The sequence below is a fragment of the Aythya ferina genome (genome assembly GCF_964211825.1).
Source record: "Aythya ferina genome assembly, chromosome: 3".
Lineage (NCBI taxonomy): Eukaryota > Metazoa > Chordata > Aves > Anseriformes > Anatidae > Aythya > Aythya ferina.
The window spans coordinates 96,943,048-96,963,510 of record NC_140298.1 but is presented as its reverse complement, the minus strand read 5'-3'; the positions used below and the strand labels follow the sequence as shown (position 1 = coordinate 96,963,510).

The 20,463-nt window shown below is 34.3% G+C and overlaps 1 protein-coding gene across 1 annotated transcript in view; it reads right to left on the bottom strand.

Moving 5' to 3' along the window:
* Positions 1-20,463, bottom strand: part of CSMD1 (CUB and Sushi multiple domains 1) — a 1,186,176-nt gene that overhangs the window by 199,030 nt on the left and 966,683 nt on the right. The window contains exons 26-30 of the mRNA XM_084516291.1: positions 19,483-19,685; positions 8,764-8,955; positions 7,840-7,978; positions 5,552-5,739; positions 1,839-2,033 (exon numbers count right to left, since the gene is read on the bottom strand). Of these exons, the coding sequence (XP_084372417.1) occupies positions 1,839-2,033; positions 5,552-5,739; positions 7,840-7,978; positions 8,764-8,955; positions 19,483-19,685 (917 nt within the window). The remainder of the gene's footprint in view (positions 1-1,838; positions 2,034-5,551; positions 5,740-7,839; positions 7,979-8,763; positions 8,956-19,482; positions 19,686-20,463) is intronic.

Genomic DNA, 20,463 nt, shown 5'->3' with positions numbered 1-20,463 from the left:
GTGCACAAGAAGTTGGGAGGGGACATAGCCAGGACAGCTGACTCCAACTGACCAAAAGGATATTCCACACCCTATAATGTTTATAGTTCAGCAATAAAAACTGGGGGGTTGAAGGGGGGGGGGGGGGGGGGGGGAGGAGGGGAAGGATGTTTGGAATTGTGGTGTTTGTCTTTCCAAGTAACTGTTATGTGTTATGAAGCCCTGCTTTCTTGGAAATGGCTAAATATCTGCCTGCTGATGGGAAGTAGTGAATGGATTCATTATTTTACTTTAATTCAAGACTCAGCTATTGCTTTACCTGTTAAACTGTCTTTATCTCAGCCCGTGAGTAGTTTTCTCACTTTTACTCTTCTGATTCCCTTCCCTAGAGTGAGCAAACGGCTTTGTGGTGCTTAGCTGCCTACAGGGATTAATCTACATCAGGTACTGGTAGTTTTGCATCATCCTGAGAAAAACTAATAATTCCTCTTTGTCTTTATTTTAAAAATACTTTCCACAGTATGATAACAGAAAATCAAACATATTTTCCAATTGTAAATGAAGTAGATTTATTAGGAATATCTGCAAAGTAGAATAAACCCACTTGTGTTCTTTCCCTTTTCACTGTGTTTTTTGAACTGTTATTGACAGAAAACAGTGAAATAAGTAAGACCAAATCCAACCAGAATTAGAAAATTCCTAGTATGTCATTCACCTCCTCTAAAAATATCTTGTCTGCATTACAGTCTTGAAAATTAAGACCTTGGAGGAACATCTCTGAAAGAAAAGATATTCTAAGAGTTCTGATCAATGTTCGAAAACAAACATATATTCATAAATAGACAATTACATTCTTCTTCTTTTTTTTTAACCTACTGTATTCATCTTTCAGCTAGACATGAAAGGGAACATAATGTATTTTGTATACCTTTCATTTTTACTACAGTAAAGGATAAGCTGTCAGACAGGAAAGTATGCAGAAATGTTGCTTAGACTAATTGTCATTTGTCAGGAATTGTGTTATAACAGGATAAAAACATGTTATGTCTTGCAATTTAAGTATCACTTATTGACTTGCATTAATTCAGTTTTAGTTGGCATAGTGAAGCTGATTAATATAAATCAAAAGAGGTAGAAAGGTGGATTTTGTGTGTTTTTATTAAAAATATTATAATTTTTTAATTTAATTTAATTTTTTATTTTATATTGTATTTTTATTTTTATTATAATTTTATAATTTGATCTATTCATATGAAAATACATATTTGATATAAGTATAATTTTTAAGCATACCTGTAGTGTACCAAGTTCCTATGAAACCTTTTTCTAAGTAGTCCTATTTAAAAATAGGACTAAGGAGACTTTGTTTTTTTTCTTTCTGCTTGATAATCCAGGTTTATTTTCCTCTGAATATAAAGCAAGTCCAGAAAGTACTGTCAGGATACTGTAGCTGAAACCTTTCCCATAAGTAACTTTATTCACTAGTTCTCTCTTTGTATTTAATACGATGTAGTTGCAATCAAATGTAGAAACAATCAATATCAGATATTTAGAGAAATCTGTAGACTCAGATTGACTGAAATTTAACAAATTATCTGATGACATATTGTTTAATATGCTGTTCTCTTTACCACTAGCTGTCTTCAAGACAAAGCCTAGGTTCCAGGCCTGTGCTGGAAGGATACCATGAATGAATCTCAAAGGTCTGTCTACCTGTATTCTACACCAACACTTTCATAATTGTGTTCCTCCTATATTCTCTGCATGTGCAATTATCCCATGTCCTAAAACACATAAAAACGTATAATCAGGTATCCCCAGGAGGACAGGGGAATTGGTAAGATACCATTGGTACATACCATTACAAGATGGCAATGCTCTGTTCCATGCTGGCTTTCCATCTGCACCAATTACACATGTTATAGTTGAAGGATCAATAATTTTATATCCAGAGTCACACTGGTAAGTAATAGTTGAACCAAGCTTAAAGTCTGTTCCAATTCTTGTCCCATTCATGATGTTTCCAGGATCAAAACAAGCTTCCCGTGGCTTTTCTGTTAAAATGAATGGAATTAAATCTACATGCACTTTTAACTTAATATATATATATTAACTATATATAACTATATATATTAACTATATATATAACTATATATTAACTATATATATAACTATATATATATATATCTCAAACACTGAAAACAACTTTCAGTGTGTTGTTTTTTTTTTGATTGTTTGTTTGTTTTCTAGTCAGTTTACATTTTTTCACCAGATAATTAAAATATTTTTCTTGTTTCTGTATGTTTACAAGATCATGGATGTTTGCATTAGATTAGTTTTTCCAGCCAAGGAAATTATACAGAGAAGACCTAACTTGCAACATTTTCTTTCTACCTTTTCTTAGTAGAAATGCCCACAGGATGAATGATTTCAATGACATCTAGTAATGTAGAAGAAAAGCTGATTTCTAGAAACTACAACTTAACACTACTGTCTTTTTTAACCAAACATCATTCTCAGTACAATAACTTCTGGGTAGAAAGCTGCCATACTATAGAATAACTTTAAAATGTATTTTTACTTTATGTTTCATACTTAAGAAGATCGAATAACTGGAGCTTGAACTCTAATGATATAAGCACAGCAGTTATTTTCTGCCATGAGCTAAGTAGTATGAAATGTTTAAATCAAAGTGAGTGTTGACATTGATTTTAACAACAGTGGGATTTCACTCATAACATATGGCAAGTTAAAATACAAAGAAGAGGGAAGGGAGAAATAATGTACATTAGAAATGACTTTGTTTAAAGAATATGATTGAGGTGATCTTCAAATAGGTGGGATTAAGGGGTAGAATATTCTTTATAAAAATGAAATGAAAACTAAGTATTATTATACAGTTAATAGCTATGCCATACTTTTTTTTTTTTTTCTTAAAAAAGCAGTTGCTTTACATTTATACAGTTTATACAACTCAGTTACTTTACAATTTATGAAAAAAAAAAAAGTTACAGATTTTTTTTAAAGAATATTTTGCTAAATATCTGAACTCTTTAGGAGGCAAGTACACGCCTAATATAAATGGGAGGCAAAGATTTCTTACTGAAAAATTCTGGAATCAAGTTCATAGTCAAATTTTACTCCATGCCTCCTTCCCTTATTAAATGTTAATAAAGCATGTATTTTAATGAAACACTTAAGGGAAATTATCAGAATGCAAAACTTGGTGTCAATAAGCAGAAATGAAAATAAATAATTTTATATAAAATATTAACTAGCGTAATTATAGTATTGAATTACTAGGCACAAACTTCATATTGAACATAACTTTTCAAAATATGCTGTTCTGCTCATATATATATTTTATATTTCATTTAACTTACAGTTGCGTAGAGGTACATACATGTATATCAGCCTATGCTGAGAACAGAAAATACACACAGCTAAAACATATTTACTTAGCATAGATGAACATTTGTAGAGATCATCTTTTATCTCCTTATTAAGTTCTGCTCAAATTCCCATTTTTTCCATGCAGGCCTACATTCCAAGCTAACGGTTTTCCCTTATTTTATTATTTTTTTCATTTTTTCAGATACGAATGGAGACTACATTTTGACAATTGAAATGACAATGACATTGGGAAGAAAAGCCATGCCAATGTGTAGAATAATGTGTGATGCTGAATGAAAGATGCAGAATAAATACAAGAATGACGTAATAGTTATTTTTAACCTCCCTCTATTGGCACCATATCTCTATTCTCTTTTGATGTTTTTATTCTTACATTCTTGTATTGGGTTTATGTGGCAATGTTTTGGTAGCAGGGCAGGGGGGTGCAGGGGTGGCTTCTGTGAGCAGAGCCCAGCAGCTTCCACATGTCAAAGCAGAGCCAGCACCAGCCGGCTCCACAAGGGACCTGCTACTGGCCAGAGGCAAGCCAGGGAGCAACGCTGGGTGGGCCTCTGGGAGAGCAGACTGAAGGAAGGAAAAAAAAACCTGTTGCACAACAGCAGCTGGGAGAGTGAGGAGTGAGAAGCAGCCCTGCAAAGTGAGTGCAAAAGAAGGGCAGGAGGTGCTCCAGGCATGGAGCAGCAGTTCCCCTGTGGCCTGTGGAGAGGCCGCTGGTGGAGCAGGCTGTCCCCCTGCAGCCCATGGGTCCCACATGGAGCAGATCTCCATGCTGCCAGTCCATGGAGGAGCCCCTGGTGGAGCAGGTGGATGTGGCCTGGAAGAGGCTGTGGCCCATGGAGAGCCCCCGCAGGAGCAGGCCCCGGGCCGGAGCTGCAGCCCGTGGAGAGGAGCCCACATAGGAGCAGGGGGCTGGGGGGAGCTGCCACCTGTGGGGGACCTGTGCTGGAACAGATTGCTCCTGGGGGATGGACCCTGTGGTACAGAGCCATGTGGGAGCAGTTCTTGAAGAGCTGCTACCTGTGGGCAGCCCCCGCAGGCTCGGTTCGGGAAGGACAGCATCCCGTGGGAGGGTCCCCACGTGGAGCAGGGGCAGGGAGTGACCGTGAAGGAGCAGCAGAGACAAAGCATCAGGGACTGACCGCAGCCCCCATTCCTCATTCCCCTGTGCCACTTGGAGGGAGGAGGTACAAGAGGGTGGATGGGGAGAGGGTGTTTTTAGTTTCTTTCCTTTGTTTCGCATTGCTCTAGGTTGTTAGTAATAGGTAATAAATTACATTAATCTCCCTATGTTAAGTCTGTTTTGCCTGTGACGATAACAGGTGAGTGATCTACCCATCCTTATCTCAACCCAAGCGCTTTGCATCATATTTTCTCCCCCTTTCATTTTGAAGAAGGGGAGGGTCTTAGTGGGACTCAGCTGCCCAGCTGAGTAAAACCATCACAATTCTTTACATGTATGTTCTGTGGTTTACTTCCGCTGTCAAGAACAAGAAGCTGAGGCTGCAACTCTGCTTCTGAGAAACAGCTTGATAAACCTGAGCAGAGATGACAATCAAGCCAGAGACAGCATGTTGACCAGAAAACAAACCATCATTTTAAGTGTGTGAGAATGTGTGTCTATCCCTAATAAAAATAAAATATAACACATTCTCTGGTTAGTAATATATACCACTAGCTCCCTCCTTCCCCCCACCTTTTCTCTCCTTTTGTCCCCTGAAAACAAAAATGCAAAGGGTCTCCTGCAGTAGTAATTCAGAAATGTGTATGTAGATTCAACAACAAAGTGGAAGGGAAAATGTATTGGTATGTATCAGCAAGGAAGCATCAACAGTCATGTATTCTAATTGGGTGAGACAATTCCATTATTCTACAATTCCTTTGCAAATGCTACTTTCGATGTGTATCTTCTATTGTTACTTTTTTTTTTCTGGAAGATGAAAATATGCATAACTAATATGAAAGAGATTTCATGTAAGAGGATTTCTGTGTTACTCAACACATTTACAGAAAATAGTTTTTAAAACCTACATTGATGTAAAGGAGTACTTGCCAGTTCAATATGAATACATCTACAAGTAAACAGGTTTGAATCTCAATAAACCCTAAGTAACATTTCTTTCCTTTAATATTTTTCCACAAATTATGGTGAGAACGATACCTTTATAGTCAATAGCAAATCCTGACATTCCAACAGAAGCATCACTGCGAAAAGCCAGAAACAGACTGTTACCACTGCTCTCTATTCTTTCAGGAGCCTGTGAGCCTTGAAAACTGCCAATTAGAGGACTGTTGGAATCTTCTCCTTCATAAATATGTAGAAAATCATAACTGGGTTCCATATTGAAACTGAAAATAAAGGAAAAAGAGAATTAAGTCTTAATTTCTTTTTCATGAATTAAATGCAACTATGACTGTGGCTTCCAATCTTCTGCCTTACACATTTTCTTCTCCAGAAATGAACGTATTTTAAAACATGAACATTTACGAGCTTTAGATGGAGTTCTCCTTACCAACGAAACAAACACCTTCAGCTTTATGTAAGATCTACTATAAGGCCATTGTTTAGGCTCTGTCTCCAGTAAATGAAAACAAAGCATATGCTCCCACCTATCTTAAACACTGTTCTCAAGATGGGATGAATCACAACTTGCTTAAATTAAAAGTCAAGCTTTTAGTTCGCTAAACTACATGATACTAACTCCACCCATTATAAACACAAATTCACTACCTGAGAAACAAGATGCTTTCATGTGGACAGATCTCTGTCCTGGAGCTTGTCTTTGTTCATACCCAAATTATATCATAGAATTATGATAAATTACAATTAATAATTAATATTCTTACCACTCACTAAACCACCTATGTCATATTTTATGACATGTATATATTTATACAACACAATTATGAATATAATACAAACAGGCTGTCCTTCAGAGGAAGGTAATTGAGATGAGTTCTGAGACAATATAAAGATAAAAATATGGGCTTTTACATTTGTAAATGTATACAGAGGTAGATAGAAAGGAAGTATTAGGAACACTGAGAAAAACATCTGAAAAGTAAAACTAAATTAAAAAAGCAGAATTGAGTGGATATTTTTCTTTCTAATTGCCTTTGTAAAATGAAAGAGAAAATAAGTATTTTGCTTTGTTGCAAGTATGGTGGTCAGATTTGTGTTTGTCTTCCTATTATATCAGTTAGTACTGTTATACACAAGATATTCCAAATCATTAATATGTATTACAATTTTTTTCAGCTTTCTGAAAATATTTACAAGATTAACAATGCCACAACCTAGAGTTTAAAATACTCTATATCACCATCAGCTATAAGAAGGATGAGAATATTCCAAGAATATTTTGTAATATCAGACAGTTTGGGAAAGGTAGCATTAAAAACTTGGGAAGCAACTGCATAATATTTTATTTCAGATTTCTGAGGAAGATTTCTATCTTGAAATCAGAACATCAAAATAAGGAAAGACTTTAGATGCCCACTGTGTGCTACTAGACTGCAATTTTTTGTAAAATGTACTGGAACTGCAGCATGAACTCTAAGTTTCTGCCATCTTACTTGAAATGAAGCATTTGAGCTTAGGCAGTCCAAGACATATACTGCTTATCATGAGGTACATGTATTTTCAAATGTGTAATTAGTGGGCAACTAATGCTACTTCAAGAAATACCCAAAGAACAGAATGTTCGTATTATTGATTATATAATTTTCAGGTCTCTCAGGTTTGATTATTTCATTTATGTCATTGCAATATTTTATTAGAAGTCAGCCAATACAGAAAACTGTGTTTTCCAAAAAAAAAGGTGCAAAATTTACACAACAAAATTATCAACATCCCATTATCTTTTACTAAAAGAAGCGTAATTGATCTCCATACTGCTGAAGTAGAGAGCAACGTCATCATTAGCTTAACAATCAAGTTCAGGATACAGAACCAAAGGAAGAAAAAGTTGTGCACTTTCATCCATACATACAGCAGCCAAGATGATTATATAGGCCTGATTCAAATAGAAATGATAAACTGAACACATGAATATGACTACATGAACTTCAATTTGTGCTAAAAATGTATACAACAAATATAGGTTGATGATGGTATGCTGAGTAAATAAAATTTCTTCAAAACAATGAGCCAACGTTATTGAAACATCTTTTTTTTCTTGACTAAGTAGACTAAAATATTACCTTTTTTTTTTTCTTTTTTTTTTTTTTGCTATGGTATATATCTGAAATCAAAAGTAACATATAACTTGTCACTTTTCTTTTTCTGTTAAAACTTTTCTGTTATTTTGAAGCAATGATATAGCACATATTATTGGTATACTCCACGTCTCATCCATGAAATATAATTAGAAGCGTTAAGAAATAACAGATGATGAGAAGTGACATTTAAAATCCCATTAAACAGAGACATTCATCTAGAACTTGTACCTTTTGAATATCAAGGCAATGACAAAATCGGGGTTTACTTTTATTCTCCAGTCACATTCTTTCCCAGGAGGATATGCCTGTGGATAGTTAGGTGATAAAATAACTCCTGCTGGGCCTGTCAGGTTTCCTCCACATGCAGCTGTCACAATATAAAAAGAAATGGGAATATGGTCACATGTTAAATTTACAAGTGTTTGTTAGCTGTTAAATAAGAGTAAATAAACATTTGAACATTCCCACTTGTATTTTCCAAAAATAATATGTGCTCTCTTCATATTCAAAAGAAGCACAAAAAAAGCTCTTCCTAAAAGAACAAAATATTAAGCTGAATAGGAATTCCTGTATATTGTTGCTGCTACTTAATCCCATCTTTATGAAACTGGAGTATTTGTTATATACTGGAAGAGGAGAAGCATTACACCAACCAAAGAAGTGTTGTTGAGCACCTGGTGCTCACCAGTGTGTATGAACTCATGAAAGAGGTTTAGACTGGAGGCAGTCAGGGCAGTAACAAACATGCCCTGGTTGAATTTGTGATCTCAAGTAATATGAGCCTGGCAAGGAGCAAAGTCAAGACTTTGAACTTTAGAGAAGTGAACTTACAGCTATTTAAATATTATTTTAATGTTTTAATATTTGTTAATATTTAATTATTTTTAAAATAATAATTTTAAATAATTATTTTAATTGTTTCTGTCAGACATTGTTAATTTCAAATGTTCATAAAGTTTAAAGAATAGAGTGAGAAAATGACATCCAAAAATACTGTTATTATTAAGAATGTGGTTGTTGGTGACCAGAAGTATGAAATAACTGGTTTCTATGGAGAGCATTACTCCAGCATTAGCCTCATATGCCCACCAGTTGAACAAGAAATATGATCTGTATTAATTATAAACGGAGAATAACATTTCAGCTAATTACCTATGCATGTAGGAGGATCCGGTTGCCAGAAGAATCGGTTATTCAGTTGTACACATGTAATTTTAGCTTGTCCTTGAAGCTGATAGCCAGGGTCACATTGAAAGGTGGTTGTATCCCCAGGCTCCCTGCTGTCTCCATATCTAGTGCCATTTTGTGGTGTCCCAGGATCATTACAGGTCGATGCAATAGAAGCTGTTAGGGAATCATTAAATAAAAGCTTTAAGATGTAGATATTACACTCTTTACTTAAAAGCACAATATTTTTACAAGTGCATTCCAAACAAGGCAATAGTATTTACTTATTAGTTAACATACGAATGCTTTTTGATTCTCTTTTTCTATGAGAATTCGCCCACTGAGATACATCATGATTATGTTGGCTTCCTGCCAGTTTTCTTAGTATGAAATATGGCCTGAGAGGAAATAAACACAAGCTTTTCTTCTTCTTTTCATTTTTTAATACACCAAAAGAGCTAGTAACTCATTTTCTCATTTTAATGTTCCCGTTATCAAAGCAAATTTCTTTATGCACTTTGATGCCTTTTTACACAACATGGTAAATAACACAATGTAAATAATATTTTTTTGTACTCTTAATATTCTTCAGCATGCAAATGCTATGTTTGCCCAGCTGGATGAATCAAATAGCAGTTTTATGTAGCCCTGTATTTCCCTTTCCAGGGGCAAGAAACAACTTTATCAGAGTATGCTAAAACTCAATCTAAGCAAAACATCTCATATGTTCAATCTCTTGAGTTTGTATATAGATTTTGCTTTTGTTCTTGTTTTGGCTGGGATAGAGTTAATTTTCCTCCTAGTAGCTGGTTTGTTACTGTGTTTTGGATTTAATATAATGCTGATAACACACCGATGTATTAGTTGTTGCCATTGGACCTGGGAGGGGACAGAGCCAAGGTACTCTAGATTGCTCCACCCAACCATGTCCTTTTTAAAGAACTTAGCACACCTGTGAGCAGGTAGGTCTAAAACCTAGTGTCACAATGGGTTTTGGTGGGCATCTACAGGTAAGACCATCTACTATTTTCACCGTCTTCTTTCAGTTAAGTTTAAACTTTGTGAACCCAGATCAAAGACATTTTAAAAATCTACTCTCCCACATCCTTCTGCTCATCTGTACCAGAAAGTACAATCCTTGAAAATTGTGAAATATCAACAAAATTTTATTTATTTATTTATTTATTTATTTATTCTAATATAAACTAGGTATATTTTCTTGCATGCTCACACATCAGACAGTTGATTAATTCTTAAACTGGTTCACAGCCACCTCAACTCTAAATTTTATGTCCTTTGAAGGTGTAATTTTGTTCTGATTATCAGACCAATAAGGACAATTCAGAGATAAAATGATTAAAATTATTAAAAGTGCACATGCCATGTTAAAACTGTTTTTTACTACTTTATTGGTTCATAAACTAATATTAGAATTACCCATAATATCTGGATGTACATTCTCCTACACTCTGGGAAAGCAGTGGCTATGTCTTTCAGTATTTTGAGCAGCACCAAGCACTCAAGTTATAGGAAAGTACTACAAATTACAGGTCAAAAACACTAGGGACATAAATGTAATTTATGTATATTTATATGTAATTTATGTATACATGTATTATGCTTCATTAATGGCTTCTATTGCTACAAACAGAGGTGCAAAGTCTCTTCCAAACTTCATTATATAGTATTAAATGACTGAGAAAAATCTTGGCCTTTCTTTTTCACATTTTTTTTTTCTCATCTCTGGAACTCCTTTAAGCAAACACACACACAGAGTGAAATGAAATGCTTTGACTTTTACACAATAGTAATATGTATCCATATAATTGGAATTAGACTGAGGCTTTCTTTGCAACATGAACAAATACATTAACACAAATAAAATTATAAACACAGAAGCACTAACGAAAAATAGTTTGTGGGCAGTTTTCTGACACTGAGAATTGGCAGTCATTTTTTTGAGGTTTGGTCTCCTGTAACAATCATTGCCAATTGTTTATGCTGGAATGAGAACAAATTGAGAATCTTTATTATTAGAATTAACTTGCAAGTCAGTGCCAAAAAAAATGGCCTATAAAACAAGTGAAAGAGAAATAGAAAGGAATATGTCTGCTGGTAATGGATTCCAGCTCTAGATTTACACTGACCGCAATGTAGTACACACACTGACACATAAATTTAGTGGTCTTCATCTAAACTTGCATTACATCTCAAATTTTCTTTAGGAAAGAATTAGAATTTACTTTGGTTGCACTATTAAATTAATTCTTTTTCTTCATTTTTAAAGGATTTGAAGCACTTTTTAAAATCAAGGAATCAAAGAATATACCTCTTATAAATTATGTAAGTTAGTAGTCTGTCCATGCTTCCTGCTCTGTTTATTTATTTGTTTGATTGTTTTTTATTTCCTTTTTTAGTTTTCCTATTTAAATCACAGTAAACATTATTATTTCATTAAAATGATTTTTTAACTCATTCTCAGAAGAAAAGATAAAAAAGCTGCTGATAAAAAAAACTACTACCACAATGCAACCTTTGTGACCAGAAAAAAAAAAAAAACCACAAAACAAAACAAAACAACAACAACAAAAAAAACCAGCAATTAAACATTTAAAAAACTGAAAGAGTTACCACGTTGTACAAATGAAAAAATCTTTTTTTTTAACCTGAAAAAAAAATATATTTTTTGTGGATTTAGTGTTTTTAGCCCTTTGAAATAAAAAATGTCACTTGATAATGGCCCAATAAGAAAATAAAAATCTTACTGAAAAATACTTGCAATAAAACCCTTAATTTGTCACCTTGCAATAAAACCCTTAATCACCTGAGGTGATCTTCTGAAATAATGAAATTATCTATAATTTTGTTTTCAATGTGCTCTAGTATAATTGTGTTCTAAATTTTCAGTAGAAAGAAAGGTTGAAAAATTAATGAGAAAGATGAGAAACAAACTGAAAAAGAAGAAAAGGTGAATCTTATTAAAATGGTTTTATGTGTACTCTAGCAAATAGGTGGCTACTTGGACAAATCACAGAAACTGTAAAACATCTCTATATTAAAATTCATGAATTATGATAACTAACATATTACAAATACAGGACTCTGTTTATCATTTTAATATTTGTTATTCTTGACTTTGTTTCCACTCCAAAGTAACACATCTTACACACCTTGATATCATTCCTATTTCTAAATGAAGCAAAATACAATGGCAGTGTTGCATTTTTATTTATTTTTTGACAGTGTGAGACTTTTCCACCAGAATTTATAAGCATCAATTCAAGAACTAAAGTAATGGCTATTACTGCTAATGAGTACTGTGTAAGCACTCCCCAGGCACCACTCTGACAATTTACCTGACATCCCTTATTAGTGCAGTTTACTAAATGTATACTTGGCCACAAGGGAAGGAAAGCATGACCATGACCTCAGAGAAGTTATTTACTATTTGACAGACAACAACAACCCAAAAAAAAAAAAAAAATTGGATCACTAGCGCATATCTGTTAAAGAAGCAAAAATCTTTTAAGTATATAAGCATATGACAATCTCATTAGTTAGCTTTTTTTTTTTTCAAGAAATATTTGACTACCTTCATTTTTTCATTAAAAGGTTATGCAAAATAATACCTCAGCAATCAACAAGTATTCCCAGTTCAACCGTGTCAAGTACGTACCAATCATCAAGGACTGATGCCTTTTAAAATTTATTTTTACTGTTAGTCCCCATTTCTCACATAGAAAGTTCTAAATTTTAAAAATAACAAGGCATTTAATAAGCACCAAAACACTCTTTACACTTCTGTTCCTGCAGCCTCAGAAGTTATTTTCTGTATTTGAAAACAGCAACCTTTTCATCATGCCAAATACACTTGATCCTAATTAAACAAAACATCAGACATTTAAGCACTGATGTGTCATCTAGTAAAGTGAACATTTAGACAGACTGTCAACTTTTCAACATTTCATCTCATTTCTAAGTTGTTTTACTTCACAAAATTCCCAAGAGTGTAACTGCATGAAAATTACAAATCTGTTCTCACTTTACTTGGTATTGTGAAAATATCTAAAGAGTATAGGTGTTAATGCTTTAATAAGTAATCCAGACATTAAGAATCACTAGCTCTTCTATCTCGTTTAATAACAGGCTTTTTTCTTCTCGATCCACATACTAATATATACCCATGCAATTAATATCCATCATACATACTTATGGGAAATGGCATGTTCATTCTGTGACGTGACAATGCCATATAAAATTGTAAAAAATGTGAGGAATTCAGAGACTTGAAGCTGAACACAATTAGAACTGCAGAATCATAGGTTGAAAAAGACCTTCCATAAAGTCCAAATGTTAGGGCTGACCTGTGTCCCATCACTAAACTATGTCTCTTGCCACATCCACACATCTCTTAAATACCTTTTGGTATTTAATGATGTATATTCATATCTATTATTATATTTTATATTATATGATGTAGGTATGTAATGGTCCTCCACCACTTCCCTGGGTGGACGATTCAAATGCCTAACCATTCTTTCTGTGAAGAAATCCTTCCTGATATCCACTCTAAGCCTCCCCTGGCACAACCTTCCTAGTGTTCTATCGCTTGTCACCTGAGAGAAGAGACCAACACCCACCTCACTACAACCTCCTTTCAGGTAGTTTGGGAGTGTGATGAGGTCTCCCTTCAGCCTCCTTTCCTCAAGACTAAACAAACCCAATTCCCACAGCTATTCCCCTCACATGTCTTTGATAAAATCAAAGATAATTGATAAAAATGTTCAGCAAAACTAGCCATGAAGTTCCACCCTGTGGAACACCACTGGCGGCAAACAGCTGCCACTGGATTGGGTACCATTCACTATGACTCTTTGAGCCCAGCTATCTAGCCAACTCTTCATCCAGCAAACTGGACACCTCTCCAACCCACGAGTAGCCAGTTTCTTCAGGAGAACACTATGGGAAACAGTGTCAAATTAAAACATATATGACGTAAAACACGGAAAGCAGCAACTACATTTATGACTTAAGGATGCTATAGTATAAACTAAGCTGCATAGGTAGACTGTTTTAGAAATGACTGAGAAAAATTAAGGTATTTTCCAACCTAAATGGTTCTGATTCTAAAATGGCAAAACCAAGAGAGGGGATTTGACTTCCATTAACTGGCGAATAACTCAATTGCTGTGTGCAAGTTCTTGCACGTTATATGCAGTAAACTACACAATACTCCACATTTATAGTCCCATTCTGTACAGATTTCTCCTCTCCTACTCTCTGTTTCACCTCCTCAACAGAGGACGTGCTTTTGTGTGCACAGTCAATAGAATCAGAAAGTGCCAGAAGAATGGGCAGCTGGGAAAAAAAACAAAGGTGCCTAGGGAGTTTTCAGACCTCCATATGTCGGCAGCCACTACGTAAAGCTTCTCTATTTTGAATTTAATAATCTTCCAGAATGCCAATTTGGATCTTGTTTTGGATTTGGCCCCCAAACTACATTTTCTACAGTTAATTTAAAACTTCACTGAAAATCAATAGGATACTGTTTTTGAGGGTATGACCCACTGTATATATTTGTGTGTTTGTAGCCTTGTGATTAACATGTTAGAGCAGTGCCTAATTTATCTTTCATCTGAAGGACACTTCATCTTTGATCAGTTTGTTTAGCCTGTAATCTGCTGTACAAGAAAAAAAAAAATCATCACCTTCATCTATACTGTTTGTACCATGCCTCTGGTAAGCCATTTGCTTCACTGTTTTGTCGCAGACTCTATTTTTTGTACTCCACATAGTAATAAAAATAATGAAAACTTCTCCAGAATTAGGTTTGTAAACTGCAGGTGATGCAGAAGCTTCATGTGTTTTGACACAAGTGATCGCATAATAAATTTGAGAAGGATTTTGGCATATCAAAGCCGAGACATTGTACATAGGATTTGCAGACTAACAACCACTTCCATAGGTGAAAGAATAGTGTTTAGTCTCTAACAAGCATCTTATGCAACATATGTAAATGTGCATACTAGCGACTGCAAATCAATATTAAATATAAATGTCTTGCATTGTTCAGTAGCATAATAAAAAAAGAAATACAGATGCTAATTCCACCTGTTTTGCAAAGGCTGAAGTACAAAACACCACAAGTTTAAAGGAGGTAACCAAAGTGACCTACAAGCTTATTTTCTGCGTAGTTCTACAGAAACCAAATGAAGAACTGCTGCCTCTTAAGAGGCTGAGAATACCTTACCCAGGCTATGGATTAGATGATGGATACAAATTATTTTCCACGCTAATGAAACTGTGTTATTGTGGGCATGTAATGCAACATTTATAGCAACACAGAAAGCAAAAGACTGAACTATGGAGTATGATTAGATTACAGACTTTAAAAGGGTGTCCAACTGTTTAACTACTTTAACAAGAGATGTCTAAATGCATTTTATTTTCTTTGAACTCAAAAATTAGTATATATGCATATTTAAATCTATTTTAAAATGTATTTTTGTGCTAAATCCCTTTGTCTTCTCATGACGAACCCTAGCAATGAAAATTTTGTCATTGAAATGCTTGTACTTAAATACAATTGCTCGACTCACTAGGGTAGTAACTAAAATTTATCTCAGCAATAAATGAACAATTTACAAGGCAAGAGTACCCTGACAGTTAAAAATATGTAACACAGTTACCATAAAAATTTCTGTAAACAGACAAGTGATCAAATGGAATTACAAGCTGGACATAAGCAGATATTATTGCTTAAATAGATGTCAAATTAAGCACAATGTTATTAGGAGCTATCAAAATTAGAACCACTGATGCTTAAGCTCTTTTTCAGGGGAAGAAAGATATCAACAGATGTGTCAACATTAGAAACAGTAATTTCCAAATAACTATTTTAATTGACTGATTGGTATGAGGTTTTTTATTTTTATTGCCATAACTGACTATTTGTATTGTTAACAGAATGATTTATTCAGGAATGTTTACTCTGTTAAACTGTTGGAGAACAACTGCTGTTAGGTATTATTAAAATAAAGCTGAGCCTGTAAGAATGGCAATACAACTAATCTGACAGTGGTGTTCCTATCATCTCCTACTTCTACTGGTACTTGTTAATATCAGGTAAACAAATTGTATGGTTAGATAAATAAGTTCTTAGTGAAACAAGCTCCAGGTCAATAAAAGCAATGTGTGAGCATCGGATCCAAGTGCTTTCAGAAGTCTAGAGTTTAAGCAAGACTGATTTGCTTCAATATAGATGGCTAGTCTCATTTGAGATGCCTTACCAAGGTAACGGGCACAGGCACAGGACTGAAAGATATGACCAAGGACTTATGACCTTTGACCTTTTGAGTGGCAGATGGACACCAGACAGGGTGTCCATCAGACAGCACCTCAAAGGGAATTAGATACCTGTGACCAAGCAGTTAATCACAACCTATTGCATTCTATGATTTTATAAGGACTGGAGGAAACATCATGTAGCTGGGACAGGGGAGGGTTAGGCTGGGTGTTAGGAAAAGGTTCTTCACTGAGAGGGTGGTCGGGCACTGCGACAGGCTCCCCAGGGCAGTGGTCACAGCACTGAGCCTGCTGGAGTTCAAGAAGTGTTTGGACAACGCTCTCAGACACATGGTCTGATTTTGGAGTGGTCCTGTGTGGAGCCAGGAGTTGAATTCGATGATCCTTGTGGGTCTCTTCCAACTCATATTCTATGATTTTATGAATCTGTAACCTTATGGTAGGATTCATATAATTGACCCTTAGATGTCTAGAATTTTGAAATTTAATGCGCATTACTGTAACTAGACTTACAGCTGAAGGAAAAAAAATATTAAAAAAAAAAAAAAAATTACCTTAGACACTTAGGACAAAATTAAACCAGGTTAGAAAACTTTCTAATGATAGGATTTTTTTTTTCTGCTTGTAATTGTGTTTCTTTGGAAAATGGAAGGCAAGTATCAAATATGTCTATACCCTTCTTGTGTTCACTTTCTGTATCATGACAAGAAAGAGTTGGTTGACATCCCTGGCTTGTAATACATAGTTTAAATGTATTTAACCCCTAGAGTAAAGGTCAATTTTGTACAGTGAACTCCATTTTTTTTGTCCTTTTACGCATGATTAAATGGTAATTAAGTTTTAATGAAAAGCATTAGGCTGATTACAATTAACATAATCATTCTTGTCAGTTCATGTCCTCATGCTCTGCATGCTGAGCTGATTGGGCAAGACACGGCACTTTTAATAGTATTCAAATGTTTTATGAGCTTCAGCCATTTACATTTTTCCATTAAAAACACATCTAAGTACATACACAATCAACAGTAAGTAATTCATAGGTGATTGTTTTCTGATCTACCTCAAACTATACTTTAAGAGTGCATCTTTTTTTAGACAGATGCAACAACAGCACTCTTACTGCAAAGTATAGAAAGGAGGTAATCAGCACCTTTGCAGCACTGCAAAACAAATTCTCAACTGGAGGCTAGCAATTCAATGCTTTGATTTTAAACTGTTCATTTGGCCTGATACTCTCAGAGGTATATCCTTCCTGTGATGCTCTAAGTGGATGTTCATTGGCATAGACACTCATTCCAATTGCACAACAGATGAATGCCATTTAACATGCCATACCAAAGTTGCATGTGTCAGAATTCCAGATTCTTGAAGGTTTTCCAAGCCTGTGCAATTCTGCATCTGAAATTTACTTTTTGGTTTGTAATTCATGTTTAAATACAATAGGCTCATTAATAAAAGCATCACCTGAAAATCTATCAAGTGACAGACACAGAGACTCAAAACTTAAGCAGTTACCTTCATAGACTTGTAGTGAAATATCTGCCTCATCTGTTATTACCAGAGGAGTTTAAGCAATTTAAGACTTTTTTTATTCAGTCAGTCAGAAACTACTAAAGTAGTAAATTTTCAACATTCTTTGCAGATTTGCTGTTCAAACTGACATACAGTTTGAACACATGAATAGTAAAGCATGCAAAGATCCTACATATCCATAGTTTAATCAGTTCAAATCCTTTACAGATCAAGGCCACAGTAGTGTGCTTATTGCCTCAAGGAGACTGAATAAACTAAGTCCTGGTTTTTAGATAAAATAATTTAATATTGACTTTAACATATTCCTTAAATCCTATTTTTCACTCTATACAGACAAAAAAATAAGAAAAACATTCTGCTTGCCAAGCAGGGTGAATGAAACTTTAATATCATTTTCCCTTTACTTGAGCTGAGACTTTCAGTTCTTCACCACTAACTCCAATTAATTCCGGTAAGACATACACTGCAATTGCTAGAATAATCACTGAGTGCATCCATCAGGCATGCTAACATGACAAAATCAGTTCTTCACCCTTAAGGCATTAAATTGTTTCTTATTTACTATAAGTATCATTGAAGGTCAAAGAATACATACTAACTTGTTGGCAAGTTGAACAGCTTAAATATTTTCCTCCTTTCAAAATTTATGCATAAAATTATATATATTTTTTTTTGATGTAATATGTTTGCTAACTCTAACAGAGAAGAAAGAAAAAAAAAATAACTTAATTTCCATAAATATCAAATTTAACTTTTTCAAACAATACGGAAAGCAGCATATTGTGTAGCACACAGGTCAGAAATTTTAGAAACATTTATTCTCCTCTTTTCGTTTATCTTAATACGTATACCTTTAACTAGGTATCTTAGGGTGAAACTGTCTATGGTTTGGAACACAACATTCAGAAAAAATAAAATAAAGTAAACAGGAAAGTTTCAAATGCATTATTAAAAGTCTAGTAAACTCTGGAAGCAAATTTTCTTACGCAGAAATAATGATTGAAAGCTTATTAGTGCCCTTTATTTCTGAAAGACATCACTTACAGAGAAGGTTGAGAAGGTTTTAAATAATACTCCTGCTCACATATGTTTTATTAATTAATACTTTTTTTATGTTCATGAGCAGATACACCTTACATACTTAGGGATACAATGACTGAGTCAAAGACAACGGTACAGTGGCACAACAGTACAATAGTACGATGGTCTCCTTGCAGTCCTTCCCCTAGTGTTTAACACTTCAGTCACCATATCATGTGACTGAACACACATACTCAGTTTTACAATATTGATCTTATTATACTGCATACAGGGGGGTTGTTACTTTAGCCCTGAAAAATCCGTGTGATCAGTTCCATATAAATTGTTTTTTATATATTTCATTATATTTAGATATATTTAATTATTCAGTGTAACTGTTTACACAAACAGTGGTTAAGGTCATAAAATGATGCATTAGGTGGTGTGAGTGAAAAAAGAAAAATAAACGGAAAAAAATAATCAAAAAATATGAACACTAAATAATGTAAGATATTAATAGGTAGCACTGGTGGGAACACTTAAAAGCCCTAAAGGAAACTCATGCATGTACAAACCCATTTTGACTTGTTAGACAACAGTGATTAGATAATACTGGACATGGTTTTGCTATACATAACATGGAATAAGAAAACATACAGACACAAAGCAAGTCCAAAAAATTCACCTTAGTTGTAGTTATCTCCCTAAGTATACAGACTGGAATAATATAATATTTTGGTAAAGACTGAAGAAGTCGTAAAATGAGAAACAATTCACACATATAAGAACAATATATATAAATATTGCATATAATATAGCATTTGAGATACAAAAATATTTACGTACTTGAAAATTGAATGGAGAAGCCTGATTTGCTGATGAAGAAGTCACTGTCAAACTGTAATGTCAATGAGTTGAAAGTGCTGTGAATATCCTCTGGAAGGGCTGATCCGCTCCATTCTTTAAGCAATATGCTGCTTTCAATGGGCCCATCCCATACCTTCAAGACGTCATGAGCAACTTCAGTGTCAAAAACAATAAAATGCAGGCTGTAAAGAAAAAGAAAAAGCCCTGTACATTACTGATTAAACACAATTACATAAAACTCCAAGCAATCATTTCCAATCTGTTCTTAGTTTTGAAATGCTGTTTCTGTTTCAGGACTCAAGAAGGCTTGGTTGTCCTGAAGCGTTATCTATTTTTCCTGTTGGGTTAGCTGATCTCGTAAGAGAGATACTGTTCAGTCCTTTAAATGCTTTAATTACAAAAAACACCATTATGACTTGTTCTATAAATTAACCTCTTTTTATCATAGATATTTTAAATGTTAAGAACTATAATTTCATCAAAGATTTCCTTTATTTATTCAACTGAGGATACCAAAAACACAGATTGAACTGAACTATATGCAACTGAAAAAAGCAGTAGCTACTAGACATAGCACAGGAAATTCAGTCAGTATGGCATTTGTTTTTCTTTACAAAAAGTAAAAAATGCATCAATCCATCTTTGGCTTATGCCAACATTTGTAAAACATTAAGTTTCTATATTGGAATACTCAAATTTTTATTTATCTTCAGATGAAATACTAGATTTAGAAAGGTGTTCAGGAATGCTATGTTATTAGCCAAAACCTGTACATTGACTTCAAGTTCTGACTGTATATTTTTAACTTTGAAGAAATCAAATAGCTAAATATATAAACTCCTTTTTTAAATACTCATGTGTTGATATTTCTTAATTACATTTGCCATTTGTCCACATAAATTAAATACTGAAATAGCTTACTATTTGTTAACTTTTTGCACAAAATAACAAAATAGCTAA